General features: G+C 38.0%; 1 protein-coding gene across 3 annotated transcripts in view; it reads right to left on the bottom strand.

Annotated features, from left to right (window-relative positions):
• Window positions 1-16,388, bottom strand: part of ascc3 (activating signal cointegrator 1 complex subunit 3) — a 550,255-nt gene that overhangs the window by 468,732 nt on the left and 65,135 nt on the right. For all 3 annotated transcript variants that reach the window (XM_072553139.1, XM_072553156.1, XM_072553148.1), the window contains exons 9-10: window positions 3,669-3,869; window positions 3,175-3,315 (exon numbers count right to left, since the gene is read on the bottom strand). In XM_072553139.1, coding sequence (XP_072409240.1) covers window positions 3,175-3,315; window positions 3,669-3,869 — 342 coding nt within the window. The remainder of the gene's footprint in view (window positions 1-3,174; window positions 3,316-3,668; window positions 3,870-16,388) is intronic.

Here is a 16,388-nt window from a genome sequence, read left to right as displayed (position 1 = left end):
TACAGGAGTTGGGAGGTCATTTTGCGGCTGAACAGGACATTGGTTATGTTACTGTTGGAATATTGCGTGCAATTCTGGTCTCCTTCCTATCGGAAAGATGCTGTGAAACTTGAAAGGGTTCAGAAAAGATTTACAAGGATGTTGCCAGGGTTGGAGGATTTGGACTCTTCCACCCCAGGGAAAAGACCTTGTCTATTTACCCTATCCATGCCCCTCATGATTTTGTAAACCTCTAAGGTCACCCCTCAGCCTCCTACACTCCAGGGAAAACAGCCCTAGCCTATTCAACCTCTCCCAAATCACTCAAATCCTCCAACCCTGGCAACATCCTTTTAAATCTTTTCTGTACCCTTTCAAGTCTCAACATCTTTCCGATAGGGAGGAGACCAGAATTGCATGCAATATTCCAAAAGTGGCCTAGCCAATGTCCTGTACAGCTGCAACATGACCTCCCAACTCCTGTACTCAATACTCTGGCCAATAAAGGAAAGTATACCAAACGCCTTCTTCACTATCCTATCTATTTGTGCCTCTACTTTCAAGGAACGATGAACCTGCACTCCAAGGTCTCTTTGTTCAGCAATACTCCCTAGGTCCTTACCATTAAATGTATAACTCCTGCTAAGATCTACTTTCCCAAAATGCACCACCTTGCATTTAACAAAATTATACTCCAGCTGCCACTCCTCAGCCCACTGGTTCATCTGATCCAGATCCTGTTGAATTCAGAGGTAACCCTCTTCGCTGTCCACGACACCTCCAATTTTGGTGTCAACTGCAAATTTACTAATCACATCTCTTGGGCTCACATCGAAATTATTTATATAAATGACAAAAAGTAGTGGACCCAACACTAATCCTTGTAGCACTCCACTGGTCACAGGTCTCCAGTCTGAAAAACAACCCTCTGTCTTCTACCTTGGAACCAGTTCTGTATCCAAATGGCTAGTTCGCCTTGTATTCCATGAGATCTAACCTTGCTCACCAGTCTCTCATGGGGAACCTTGTCGAACGCCTTTTAAGTCCATATAGATCATGTCTACTGCTCTGCCCTCATCAGTCCTCTTTGTTGCTTCTTCAAAAAACTCAATCAAGTTGGTGAGACATGATTTCCCACGCATAAAGCCACGTTGACTATCCTTAATCAGTCCTTACCTCTCCAAATATACGTACATCCTGTCCCTCAGAATTCCATCTGACAGCCTGCCCACCACCAACATCAGGCTCACTGGTTTATAGTTCCCTGGCTTGTCCTTACCACTCTTCTTAAAGAGTGGCACTATGTTTGCCAAACTCCAGTCTTCAGCACATCATCATCTGTGATTATCGATGATACAAATGTCTCAACAAGAGGCCCAGCAATCACTTCTCTAGCTTCCCACAGAGTTCTAGTGCACACCTGATCAGGTCCTGGGGACTTATCCACTTTTATGCATTTCAAGACATCCAGCACTTCCTCCTATGTAATTTGGACATTTTTCAAGATGACACCATCTATTTCCCTACATTCTATATCTTCCATGTACTTTTCTATAGTAAACACTGATGCAAAATACTCGTTTAGTATCTCACCCATCTCCTGCGGCTCCACACAAAGGCCATGTAGCTGATCTTTGACAGGCCCTTTTCTCTCCTTAGTTACTCTTTTGCCCTTAATGTATTTGAACCCTTTGGATTCTCCTTAACTCTATTTGCCAAAGCTATCTCACGTCCCCTTTTTGTCCTCCTGATTTCCCTCTTAAATATACTCCTACTGCCTTTATACTCTAAGGATTCACTTGATCTATCCTGTCCATACCTGACATAAGCTTCCTCCTTTTTCTTAACCAAACCCTCAATTTCTTTCATCATCCAGCATTCTCTATACCTACCAGCCTTTCCTTGTACCCTTACAGGAATTTACTGTCTCTGCCCTCTCATTATCTCATTTCTGAAGGCTTCCCATTTTCCAGCCATCCCTTTACCTGCAAACATCTGTCCCCAACCAGCTTTTGAAAGCTCTTGCCTAATGTGATTTTAATTCGGAACTCTGGATTACTTGTCCAGTGACATGTCCATTAAGCCACAGCCTATCCACTTGCCAACCCATGCCCCACCGACCATCCTTTGCCTTAACTCACAACAGTCCATCATAGGCTGATCTCAGGAGTTATGTTCAGATGAAATAAAATGGGCTTCCAAAATGTCTATTTATTAATTCACTATTTATAGTCAAAAACTTAGGAGCTATTATAAAAACAAGCACTAATATACAGAAACCTAGTTCATAAACTTAACAATGACTGGGAGATTAAATCAAAATGTTAAATAACAGACACCCCAGGATGATAGGTAGATTCTGAAATCAGTCATGCAGCACAAATCCTACAATGATAACTCTCAGGTGTATGTCAATGGAATGAAAAAGCAAACAGCTTTTTTTTTGTTTTATCCCAGTTTTTTTCCTCAAAAGTTGAAGGCCAAGTCATTTAAATGCTTGACAGCTTCAATGAATGTGACATTCCCTTTAAAGTTTAACAATTTCAAATGAGCTTATCCACCTTTTTATGCACATTCATGAAAACCTTTAAAAAAAAACCACATAGGGCACTTGCAATCTCACAAGAAACCCTGCCTTGCCCAAAGGTCACCTGACGTCTCCCTAAGACATCCACAGGATTGTCCAAAAATGTCCTATACCTCTGCAAATAACTTCAGCAGCTTCAGACCTTCTTCTTGCAAAGTCATGTTTTAGACAAGCCATAAATGAAAATGAGCTCAGTTTGAAGGCAACTGAACTTGAATGTGTGCAGTTGCCTCCACGACACACATAGTACAACATGTTCCCTTTCAGCAACTGGTGAAATTGGTGGCTGCCAGAGTTGGGAGTGAAATGTCTAGAATCAGGGCTGAAGCACTAGCGATCCTCTCTTTTTTTTCTACAAATGTTGAGACTTTACTTGCAAAGTGAAACCATCTAAAATTAACAGAACAATGTATTTGTCCTTTACTAGTTTGATTATAACTATCATAGAAAACATACCAGATAAAAATAATGACATTGATAGAGAAATTAAACCTCTCAGAATAAAAAGCAGTTTTGAACAAAATGGATGGTTAGATTTGTAGTAAAATCAGTTTGGATGGCATATTACATCAAGGTAACAGTTAGATGTCGTGGACCTTCAGGCATACCTGTGTCCTTAAAATTTCTCCTTTGGTTAACTGCATGTCACCGGTAAGTTCCTTCACCAGAATACCTAATGGCTCCAGACGCTTGCTAAAGTAATTTGTCATCTCAGCAGCTAAGGCCTTCATCGGAGCTACATATACAATCTGCACAGAAATCAAATGCTGTTAATAAATGCATAACAAATTGAAGTATTTGAAGCAGAAACTATTATAAATGATACTTGATTGCCAAATAGGTTCAGTTCACTTAAGCTTAAAGCTTAAATGTGTGAAAAGTGATTATCCTTGTTAGCTCAAAATGTAACTGCTTACAACATATTTATTTAGTGCTAACCTTGAAAATTGCATCGTGTTCAAAACAAAATCAGATTAGTGCACATATTTTATTAATATTAACAGTCAAATACTAAGATTGTGACATATTTGGTCAGGTTTGTCAACGTATCTATTACAGAAACAAACCATATTTGAAAAAGAAACACACACGAAATCCATACCTTGAACTCATCCTTTCTGATCATTCCTTGTTGGATATGCTGGCGGATTTCATGCAGAACAGTAAGCATGGCAATGTTCGTTTTTCCAGCTCCAGTAGGTGCACAGATCAGCATATTCTCATTTGTGTTGTAAGCGGTCTCAAATACCAGTGACTGGATACGATTCAGTTGCTTCATCCCTTTAAAAACCAATTGTCCGATCTGAAAGGTCAATCATGAAAATTACAATAAAATAACCATAACTAAAGAGAAAAAATATCTGAAGTATTCCCATAATTCCTATCATGATACTTTGAATATGTTGTTGACAAACACTTAACAAGTAGAAAATTGAAACAAATAAAGTTGCTCCCTTTAACATTTTGGAGGAATAGGACCAATTTAAATAACACATATGAACTACAGCAAACTTTGTTTTAACTGGCATCTTAATCAGACAGCACTCTTGATAAACCAGCAAAAATTGTATATCTCAAATGCCACGATCTACCGTGACATCCTCTGTAAATGAAATATAATAGTGATGATGTGTATCCCCCTGCATCACGTTTGGTCAGGGTTTACTGCAATTATGCATACCTCTTGATTCTTCAGAGCATTTGATCAATCAGCATACTCTTGGTCCCATAGGTGCCGGTTAATAACAACTTTGTTATACAACGTGAATTATGTTAAACAAATGGAGTTATTTTGGATACTATTTACCATTCATTACCAAAGAGCTATTATAGTTCTACATTAAATCTGTGTTTTACAAATAGCTCACATTTCTTTCCCATTAGTTCCTTTATTGGTAATATTAATATATCTAATCAAATTGAACAAAGACATTATAATGATTTTTTTTTAAATCAAGAGATCAATAACAAATCAGAATATCATATTGGACATTTCTTTCGACACAGATAAGGTTAAAGAGAACTGAAAATCAGGAAAGAAAAGAGTATGACTAGATCTTGTTAGAAAATGAAGGGTGTGTTTATAGCACACATTGCTAATAGTGTAGGCAGACAGAAAGTGTAGGGATTATGATAGACAGCATGAGTTGCAAATTTCCAGTGCTTTATTGTTAGGATGATCTCCCATTTGCCTTGCACTAAATGTCAGTAGTAGTCCCTATTAGATTCATGAGATGCTCTGGCTATGTTCAGATAAGTATGCATGCAACTAAGACAGGACAGTCCAACAGTATAGAACAAACAAGGAAAGGCTAATCCTTTCACAATCAAAATCACACGAAAGGTCTGCATCGCAGGATGTGAAGGAATACTGCATAACAGGCATTTTTCATAGTGATGTGATGCCTGAATTTACAGCTACTTCTGTTCTGTGGTTATGAGTAGAAATCTGACAGGATAGATTGAAACAGCAAACTGTGAAAAGATTATTTGTGAGTAAGCAATATGTTCAAGGAGAGAAGTTTGAAGATATGGATGAAGCAGTAAGATTTCAGGAAACTCCTTTTAACAATATAGATGAAGAAAGGTGCATTGAAGAATTGGCAACTAAGGATACCAGATTTAGCAGCATTGACACCAGAAGCCAGTGAAGTAATGTCAGGTGTCTAAAACTGAGTAAAATTGCATTAATATAAAACAACTAGCTTCCTTGAATTCAAATTAAAATGACAACTTTAAACAAACTATACAAGAGGTGATTAATTTCAAGCTCAGTGCACAGAATGTAAAGTGCCAAACAAGATGCATTCTTGGTTAGGATAATTAACAATATTAAAGATGTCAACTTGAACATAAATTACTAATGAAGGAATGCATTGAAAGAGATCCTGATACCATTCTTTTGATCTTCATAGGTTATTTCGCTGCATTTCATAAATAATGTGAGTGACGTACAATAGGTAATGTTATACAAAACACAATATGACAAATTTATTCAGCTTCCATCTACAAAATCTGGACTTCTCTCACTTTTAAATTTTCAATATGACAATTGAATAGGCATTTAAATCATACACTTAATTCAAGGCAGAAATATGAACCTGCCAAAAAAGATGCCTTGCATATCAGATTACATGGTTTTACATTTTCTTAAAGAATACCTGCTCATGGAAAAAAAATCAAAAGTCCTATTCCTCAAACCTAAAACACTTCACAATTACCTTTAACTATATAACTTAGAAAGCTAATCATTATTCATTTTGACAAGATTTTATCAGTGTCACATAGGTACAAAACAGATGTAGATACATAATGACAAAAATGCTCACTATTCAGTCTTATAAATGAAACAATTTAAAAAAAAGCACATTTTATTTGCTCAAAAATGAATAGACAAAATTCTAATTAAACAACTTTAAATTGAGAGTTAACTGAAAATAAGAGCACATACAGTACAAAATTCTTGTAGTAGTAAGCAAGCTAAAAAATTAATACAAGTCAGCTTAGAAATATTGTGTGTGAAATGTGTCACACAGTAATGTATTTCATTTATTTACTGCAAGTTCAAGAAAGCTAGAAAATAAAACAAAAAAAAACTGTCTGTGGTAAGCAACTTGCATATCTATTTTCACTGCCAGAAAATACAAAAAAAAGTCTTATGAGTTTTGTATAGAGCATGGTAATATATGATAACCTCAGCTTTACTGGTCTCTGGTAGAGAAAGATCCTGCAGAGTCGGCATGCACCTTAAATCATCCAGTATTGTACAATTTTAACGGTGTTGCTCTCTAAGCTATTTTAAACAAAAGCAGACCACATAAACGATTAATCTACTTCATCCCTTGAGCACATTTCTTGCTGGCTGTAATGTAAAAACATTCTTGAAGGAGCAGGGAAATCCCTCAATAAGATTAGATTGCTGAACAATATAAAGTGAAAGGTATTACATTTTTGACAATTTATTGGAAATCATTTAAATTCTTAGTTTTAAACAAAAACTTAAAGGTCTGTCCAAGATGGTATTATGAATCAGCTTCAAGCAAAAACGTAGAAAATCTTTAATACAGTGGTCTAAAACAGGAATTGAAAAATATCTGTGTACCAGAAACTGATTAGAATGGGACCACAACAAAATGATTTATTTGGTAATTTTGAAAATTGTTTTTACATTTGAAAGTTTTTTAAAATTATTTGTTTGAGCTGTTATTTACTGTCTATCCCTATTTACACTTGACAAGATGGCAGACACCTGCCTCTTTGAACCACTAGTCAATGTCGTGTAGATACACCGATGGTGTGCTGAAGTAGTAGTTCCAAGCCTTTGACCAAACAACAGTTAAGAAACAGCGCTATTTCTCCAAATCAACATGGTAAATTACTCAGAGGGCAACATGAAAATGGTGTTGTTCCATGTACCGAATGCACTTCTAAATCTAGTGGTACTAGATATGGCAATTTCTTTCATGGAAATGGGAGTATCATTGGCAATATCAGCATTTCTTGCCTAACTTCAATTGCCTTTGAGAGGCTGATTGTGCACACCTTCTTCAACTCAGAGTCCCTCTAATATAGGAGTACTCACAGCACTATGTGGAAAGGAGTTCTTGATTTTTGATCCAGCTACAGTGAAGGAACTAGGGTATATCATATTTTCAAATCAAAACAATACATGGCTTGAGGGGGAATATGCAGTATCCCATAGATCTGCTACTCTTGCCCTTCTAGGTGGTACAGGTCAAACATTTTGAAGGTGCTGTCACAGAAGGCTTGATGAGTTGCTGCAGTGCATCAAGGAAGTTAAAGGTCTTATCAAGTTAAAAGAAAAAAACAAATATGACAAATATTAGTGCTAAATTGTAGGAATGCGAAAGCTGTACAAAAAAACCAAATCCAATTAATACCTAGAATTAAGAGACTTGTTTAATGGTGACATAGCATCAATGGCATGAACACCCATCTGGTTCTATAATGCCCTGTAGCAATGAAAATCTGAAACATTTACTTAGTCTGATTCCAGGTCCACAATATAGATGAACCTTAACTGTGGTCTGAAGTGCGAAGCCATTCAAAACAAGGGTGATTAGGAAGGAGCAACAAATGGTCAGCCCCGATCCCATTAATTAATCAATCAAAATGAATAATGAGTCTTGGTATGAGGTATGTATAATGACAGAGTTAGAGTAGGTGGTAGCACTGGTGCAAACTTATCATGGACTTTCTTTCTGCACTCTTGTGTATTACATTTTGCCTCAGTTGAGGCTGGTTGGTTCTTATGGCATGGCCTGCTTTACTGACCTGTAGGATAAAGTAGTGCTCTCCTCTCAACTATCCTATCTACCAACAGTTCCAGTCCCTGTAGACTAAGTACGAAATAACCTACTTTTCTGGAGCATATCCTCTATGATAGCAATGCAGTATGACAATAATGATCGGAAATTCCTAGCTTACACATGGGACCAGCAGCATGAACATCAGAAGGTCCTGGTAGCAGGATGCATGTCTGCTTCTCCTACTGCATACCTCAATGAGAAGAACACTGTGAAACCCAGATCACAATTAAAGATGAAGTGAAGTACATTTTGGGACAAAATTTTGCTCTGAACTAGGGTAGATTGGATTTTGTGAACGTCAAAGAAGCTGAATTTGCCTGTTCTAGTGGCCTATGACTAAAGTTGACAAGATGGCCACCTGGGGCTTTTTAGATGACATAAGATGATTGAAAGGGATTGATAGTTACATATAACGGACATTCACAGTCAGATTTGTAACCTCCATACAGGGTCACTGGATAAGATAATGGAAGGTCTCAGTGAGAGAGGATAGGGGAATGTAGTCAGTGAGGCATCCCTATCTAATATTGGATGCATAGATAAAGTAGAAGGGCAAACTGAACCCAATTAGTTAAAACATTTCCAAACAGCTGTAAATTGCATAAAGCACACACACACACACAGTCATTTCTGTATATTAGATATTCGGGAAGTTAATTAAATTTCTGTCAACAGACATCTCCACACACAAACATTTCTGATAATAAAGCATCCTTGAAAAGTCTAGATAAGAGATGTCTAGTAAACCAGCCTGTAATTTAGCAAAAACTATATTAAACATACGTATCAACTAGAATTGTGAAATTAAAAATGAAAACTACAAGTTTCCATACAGGGATTCAGTTGAATTCCTATGAGCAACCAACTATAGACAGTACAAAGGGAACCCCTCACTGGCAGGGAAGATGGCGCAACAAATGGTGCAAAGAGACAATCTTTAAGAGAGCAAAAGAGGCTATAAAGCATGGAAAATAAGTGATCATAGCTTCGCAGCTGAGCATGCAGAAAGCTATGAAAGCTATTGAACTTTATTGTTATCAATGGAGTTTGAATATGTGATAGATGGTAGGGAAATTATTGTAGAAGGTATCTGAAGAAAAGCCCGATTTGGTTTGGGGATGGAGGGGAAGGAGAAGGAATCAAACTTCTGTCTTTGAAGATCTGCACTCCCCCTGGGAGGAAGGTCTCTCTGTACTGCGATCAGTCAATAAACACTTGCAATTCAGTCTGGTTCTGTAAAATTTCACACTTTAATCATCGCAGCCGGGAACATGTTGTCCAGCAACACAGAGGTTAAACACTTCTGTGTCTCTAGGAAAAGCTGCACATATGGCTTAAGACATTTTTATATCTTTTTTTAAAAGAAGTACAGCCATGGTTACTGAGTAGATTCAAACAATTACCAATCAAATTTAATAAAATGACATTTTTGACAGTAATCTAGCCTAGTGATATTTCCTGGGAACCAACCTTGCTTTACACATCCAAGTACCTTTATCTCCAGAAACTATTTTCTCCACCTGCACTTGCAAGGTCAGTTAGGATGGCTCGTAATGTCTTATCTAGTCTACTTATTTCTATGCTGTAAAGGAAGCATTCTCTGCTAATCTTTGTTAAAGCACACTATGGTTAATTAAGGAATGCAGCTTTTAGCAGCTTTAAGCAGAATTGTCAATTTGCAGCCTAGAAGCCATTTGTTATGTTATTGGCATCAAGAAGCCTTTTTATTGTTGCCTAGGTTAATGAGAGCATGTATTAAATGGCTGTTTCTGACTACAACTAGTTACTTCAGCCTGTATTCAGATTTCAGATCTTCAACTTGAACCAACTTATAGCTGGAAAATGCAAAGATTGTTTGTTTCCGCTCCCCAATTTGTTGGCCTTGTTATATAACATTATAATTAGAATATTATTTGTAACTATTTGTAACTATATCACTTTATACACATTACAAACTTTAGATTGGAAGATATATTACAAATGTCATAATAATGGGTAGAAATTAGGATTCTTTTATATATCCCATAATGACAGCAGTAAAACAAAGATTACATAAGAGAATTTAAGAGTTCCTTAGTGATAAATAATTGTTAATTAACATAATACAGCTGGCAAGTGTCTGAGGAAGAGTGCAGTCATCGGTATATTGGAATGTGGATAAACACAGTGCAAGGTCCCAAGGACTAGTGATAAAGATGTCTGGTAACTTCATGTAATCATTGGGGGGGATCTGCGGCTAACCATAGAGATGCCCATCATTGATTGTGTGTTTACAAGATTGGATGTATAGATTGGGGGACATGACTAACAATGTCATCAAATGTTGCATGTAATTATTATAACACAAAATTTATAGAAATGGTGTACTTGAATGGGAGGGGCAGAGTATTCAGTGGACACTGTTTCAGAACTTCTCACATGGTGCATGGTAAAAGATTCTGCAAAACACAGAATGCAAGACTTCTCTTTGATATCTCCAATATTGTCCATTTTGAATTAATGTTGCCCTTTGAGGGATCCACTTTGAGCAAGCCTAGTTTGCTTTAGCACAGTAATGCCCACATTGACCCTTGCAAGTTCTTCATTGATCACCGCTTGCACATGTCACCAACATGAAGGTAGTTTGTAAAACCAGGGCATACTGTTCTTACATTCCAGCTTGCAACCCAAAAGATAAAACATAGAACAGTATAGCACAGACTTGGCCCTTCAGCCCACGATTTTGTGCTGAGCACTTACCTTAACCTCAGATCAACCTAACCTACACAACCCTCAATTTACTGCTGCCCCTGTGCTTGTCCAGCAATCACTTTATTGTCCTTAATATCTGACTCTACCACCACTGCCGGCAGTGCATTCCATGCACCCACCACTCTCTGTGTAAAGAACCTATCTCTGACATCTTCCCTATACTTTTCTCCAATCACCTAAAAAGTATGACCCCTCGTGACCGCTATTTCTGCCTCTGGCTATCTATTCTATCTATGCCACTCATTACCTTGTACACCTCCATCAAGTCATCTCTTTTCCTCCTCCTTTCCGGTGTGAAAAGCTCTAGCTTTTCTAGAACTTTTTCCTTGGTGATGGCCACCAAACTCAGCTCTGCCCACTCACTCTTGAATTTTTGGGATATTACTTGTGTCTTCTACCATGAAGGTTGATGCAAAGTAACTATTCAGTTCCTCAGACATTGTGTTATCTACTACTACTACTACTACTACCACCTCTAGTATCATTTTTCAGTGGTCCAATGTCCACTTTTGCCTCTTTTCTCCTTTAGATATCTAAAGAAACCCTTACAGTCTTCCTTTATATTACTGGCTAGCTTACTAGTTTACTCGCGTATTTAGACTTCTCCCTCCTTATTTCCTGTTTTTGTTGCCCTCTATTGATCTTTGCAAGCTTTCCAATCCTCTGATTTCCCAGTGGCCTTCACCACATCACACGCTATCCGTGACTTCCCTGGTCAGCCATGGTTGCCTCATCTTCCCTGTATCATGCTTCTGTTTACTCGAGATGAATCTCTGCTGTGTATTCTGACTTAATCCCAGAATCTCCTGCCATTGCTGTTCCACTGTCTTTCCTGCTAGGGTCCTCTCCCAGTCAATTCTACCCAGCTCCTCCCTCATTCCTCTGTAATACCGTTATCTCTGACTCTACCTTCTCCTTCTCAAATTCCAGAGTAAATTCTATCATGTTATGCTCACTGCCTCCAGAGGGTTTCTTCACCTTAAGCTCCCTTATTAAATCTGCCTCATTACACAACACTAAATTCAGTATTGCCTGTTCCCTAGTGGGCTTCACCACAAGCTGCTCCAAAAAGTCATTTTGTAGATATGCCACAAATTCCTTTTCTTGCAACCCACTACCAACCTGATTTTCTGAGACCCGTTCATATTGAAACTCCCCATGATCACTGTAACTTTGCCTTCCCTATACATCTTTTCTATCTCCTGGTGTATCTTGTGCCCTAGCTCCTGACTACCATTTGGAGGCCTGGACATAATTCCAACTATAGTTTTTTTCACCTTTGCAGTTCCTCAATTCTACCCACACAGATTCTACACCATCTGACCCCACTTCATTTCTAACTACTAATTTAGTTTTATTTCTAATAAAACAATAATCCCACCCCCTCTGCCCACTTGCCTATCTTTCCGATAAGATGCATAACCTTGAACATTCAGCTCCTAATCCTAACCCGTTGCAGCCACGTCATATCTGCCAATTTCGATCTACGCCACAAACTCATTTACCTTATTCCTTATACTGCTTGCACTCAGATATAACACTTTCAATCCTATATTAACCGTCCTTCTTCTCACTATCATTTGTATATATTAGTGCAAGAGGCTTATGTACTCAGGTCTCTTTTTCAACTAGTTATACCAATTGTCAGCAAAGACAGCAAGAGTTGACGAGCAGTTTATGCATCATGCACTACCACTCATTATGCTAATATACTTCGGAACACATCAACTTGAAACACACTCTACTCTTGCAGCCACAGTATTTATAGAACTCATCCAGTTAAGTTTGGGGTCATGCCAGTCAACTTGTTTGACACGATATTTGCAATGTTAAAATCTTGCTCTCCTCCATCAGTACATAGCAGGGAGGTGTGGCATCTGCAAATGTAACAACTTGTTGTCACAACGAAGGCCTCTTTTTTTTCTAAAAGCTGTTCCTTTTCTCAAGGATACTGTGTCCTTGAAAATTTTCAGAGGGGTCATAAACTAGCTCCCAGTTCCAATTAGACTGGCTTGGTACAGAGATTAAACGGTATTGAGAAGTCCTTTTGTTTATGTGTAAACAGATGAGACTTCAGGCCAAAGTGGTCATGTTTTAAAAGTGACCTGTATAACGAAAGGGGAGTGGTCAGATCTCGAGCTGAGCAATTCAGTCCAGAACTAGTTGGGAGTTCAACAGTGAGTTGTGTAGAAGCACAAACTGTCTCCTCTCCTGCCCTTCTAACTTCAACCTGTAAGCATTTGTTCCATTTTTTACTGGTTTTTAAGGAGGATTGCTTATTGGTACTGTTGTATATTCAGAAAAGCATAATTAAGTCTAGTTTGGATAGACAGTTCTGTAGGTGTTCTTTATTCTGTTCTGTGTGTTACATTGTGTAATCTTGTGAATAAATTTTTGTCTGTTTAAAATCTGGTAGTCAACCTAGCTAGCTTACTCCAGATAATTTTCACTGTACACTTACCGAAACAAATTGCAAAATTATGGTCTGGGCTGCCTGCTTAAGAATGTTTTGAGTAGTTTGGCCTGGTCCAAAACATTGTCAAACATTCCTTTTTAGCATTTTGAGGTAAGTGATTCATTAACTGACTATTCAAACCATCTACAAGGCATGTCGGGGGGGGTGACAGAACTGGTGGAATAAGTTTCACTTACCTGGATGGATGCAGTTTCACCAAGCATGTCACCATTCAGATCAAAGTAACTGGTAATTCATCACTCCACCTTCATATCTGTAATATCCTTTAAGGATACTCAATCCCAGATAAGTATTACTCCTACCTTAACTTTAAGATCTCTTACTCAATTGACTCTTCAGTTTTGATAGCTTAGAAATTTCATCACAATTCTGACACCGAGAGGTTTCTTTCTAGTCCTGATAATGGTGCAAGACAACACTCACAGCCACCTTTTCAGAGAGCAATGGGCAACAAGTGTTGCTCTTGGCAACATCCCTGATCCCTGTTCATATCCTTAACTCTTTTTCTCACTTGCACTAAACCTCTTGAAGCACAATAATATCCAACTTGATTCCATGTTAGAGTTCTGAATTTCTATTATGTTTTAATACAAACAAAAATGCCTATTTATATAGTGCATTTAATGCACAAAAAATGTTCCAAGGTAATTCACAGGAGACTTACCAAATGAGCCTGATACCAAACCATGTTTTCAAAAATTTCATCAAAATAAAGAAACCCCAAAGCTTAAGAACTTAACACCACTCATTGCATCTTGGCAATCAGAAAATGACATGTTGACATTTTCTGCTGACTAGCCAACTTTTTATCAATGCCAAGGCATTACACCTTGAGCTTTTATTTTCTGCAATAACCTTTGTAGCCCTTAACTTCCTACAGGAACTCCAACTGTTTAAGCATAACTTCCATTTCACAAAACCATGCTCTTGCCTGATCACCTTGAAGCTTATCCACATGCCCTGCTACATCATCTTTAATAAGAGCTTCTATCACCTTCCCTGTGGCAGACATTCAGCTAATTAGCCCATGCTTTCCAGTTCCCTCTGTTTTTGAATAAAGGAATTGCATTTGCATTCTAACATTTTAAAGATCCATTTTAAGGACTAAGACAGAGCACCAAGAAGGCTCAGTTTCAAAAAAAAATTATTCTGAGTCCCTAAATAGGTTTTTCCTAAAAATTGAAAGAATGGACTTTAATAGGGAAAACTTGTAGGGACGAAGAAAATATCGCTCATTGGGGTATTTGCGCATCAAAATTTGAGTAGCTCTATGAATCAAAACAGGTTAACTAACAACTTTCATAACGTCATAAAATATCTGGAGACTGGATTGGTCATCCATGTTCACCTCATCCAATTTCGCTTTCCCATGGCATCAAGGGAAAAACATTCTGGTCAAATGCACAAGAGATGGATGATCGAATAATGCCAGGTTTATACTTCTGACAAAATTGAGAATTACCCAAATAAGAAGGGTTTGCAGTAAAGACTAAGTCTTTTACACAAGGAGATAAATTTGTTACATGCATTTAGAGGTAGAAGATCCTTTATCTGAAATGCTCAGGACCAGCTGTTTTTCGGAATTCAGAATTTTTCATTTTTCAGAATAAGTGACAGTTTAATGATGAAATTTTTAAAAATCTTACCGGAGGAGCAGACTTCTAAATAGGAATGTGCTTGGCCATGCCCCCCACCTCGCATCTGAGTGACACGCCTTGAGTTGGTGTCGACTTGGATTAACTGTTTGCTTGCCAAGCAACCTTGTTAATGAGAAAAAAACTTCACAAAAAATCTTCGGATTTTGGAGCTTTTCGGTTTTTAGATGTTCGGATAAAGGATCTTCTACCTGTACATCTTTCACACTGGGACAAATACTTGAAAACATTTTTTTTGTGAACTGGATAGTCTATATAATTGCACTTGAGTAAAAGGTAATGTTTCCATAGTCCTACTAAACTATACAGCCATTCTCTCATTACAGAGAAGCGATTAGTGGTGGTTTAAACAGAGGGTCACCACACCTCAGGTGCGGTGAGAAACTGAGAAGTAGAGATCTTCATGATAGCCCCAGTCAATGCAGTAACTAAACCCACACTGTTGGCATCACTTTGTATCACAACCAACAATCCAGCCAAGTGAGTTAACCAACCCCAACTTGAGTACAGACTTGCCAATTCACAGATTCACAAGTAGTAAAACGTTAAAACAAAAACTCCCCTCACTGATTCAAATGGGCTGCCAGGACCCCCATGACAAACTAAACTGGAGATAAATTAAGCTACCACCCAAACTCAAAATATTAGTTTCCAATCTCACTTAAAACCAACTCACAGATCACAAATGGAACATCAAAACCAGAATGTTTAGGGAACAAAAATTCTCAATTTTTCTGTTGTCAGAAGGTGGAGATGAAATCAACAGATCATAACTGAGTCTCCACTGAAATAAAAAACAAATGCAATCCAAAGAGTAATCATTTCAGTGATGAGAAATATTAAATAAATTTCAATAGCAGAACAGTCTGACCATCACACTTAGCAGAAACATAAAAAGAAAATGTTGGAAATATGCTGAACGACATAACTGCAGTGTTTTATTAAAACATTTCTCAACAAAATGAGAAACTCAACCAACAGCAAATTTTGCAGCCTTCGAAGCTCATCAAATTTTATCAATCAGTACCAGCATTAATGATGTACAGTGACAGCAGTTTGTGTAACATTGAGTATACGAACTTGCACGAATACACAAATGTCAGTCCAACTTATATATCTGTGTGATGCTGACAGCATCATATCAGAAGCATTCAATCCTCAAAAGTACATTATCAAGTCATTCATAGAGTCAGAGATGTACAGCATGGAAACAGACCCTTCGGTCCAACCCGTCCATGCCGACCAGATATCCCAACCCAATCTAGTCCCACCTGCCAGCATCCGGTCCATATCCCTCTAAACCCTTCCTATTTATATACCCATCCAAATGCCTCTTAAATGTTGCATTTGTACTAGCCTCCACCACTTCCTCTGGCAGCTCATTCCATACACGTACCACTCTCTGTGTGAAAACGTTGCCCCGTAGGTCTCTTTTATATCTTTCCCCTCTCACCCTAACCTTATGTCCTCTAGTTCTGGATTTCCCAACCCCAAAGAAAAGACCGTCTATTTATCCTATCCATGCCCCTCATAATTTTGTAAACCTCTGTAAAGGTCACCCCTCAGCTTCCAATGCTCCAGGGAAAACAGCCCCAGCCTGTTCAGCCTCT

The sequence above is a fragment of the Chiloscyllium punctatum genome, chromosome 3, assembly GCF_047496795.1.
Source record: "Chiloscyllium punctatum isolate Juve2018m chromosome 3, sChiPun1.3, whole genome shotgun sequence".
NCBI classification, from domain to species: Eukaryota; Metazoa; Chordata; class Chondrichthyes; order Orectolobiformes; family Hemiscylliidae; genus Chiloscyllium; species Chiloscyllium punctatum.
The sequence above is the reverse complement of the archived record's forward strand: the minus strand, read 5'-3'. Positions and strand labels throughout refer to the sequence as shown.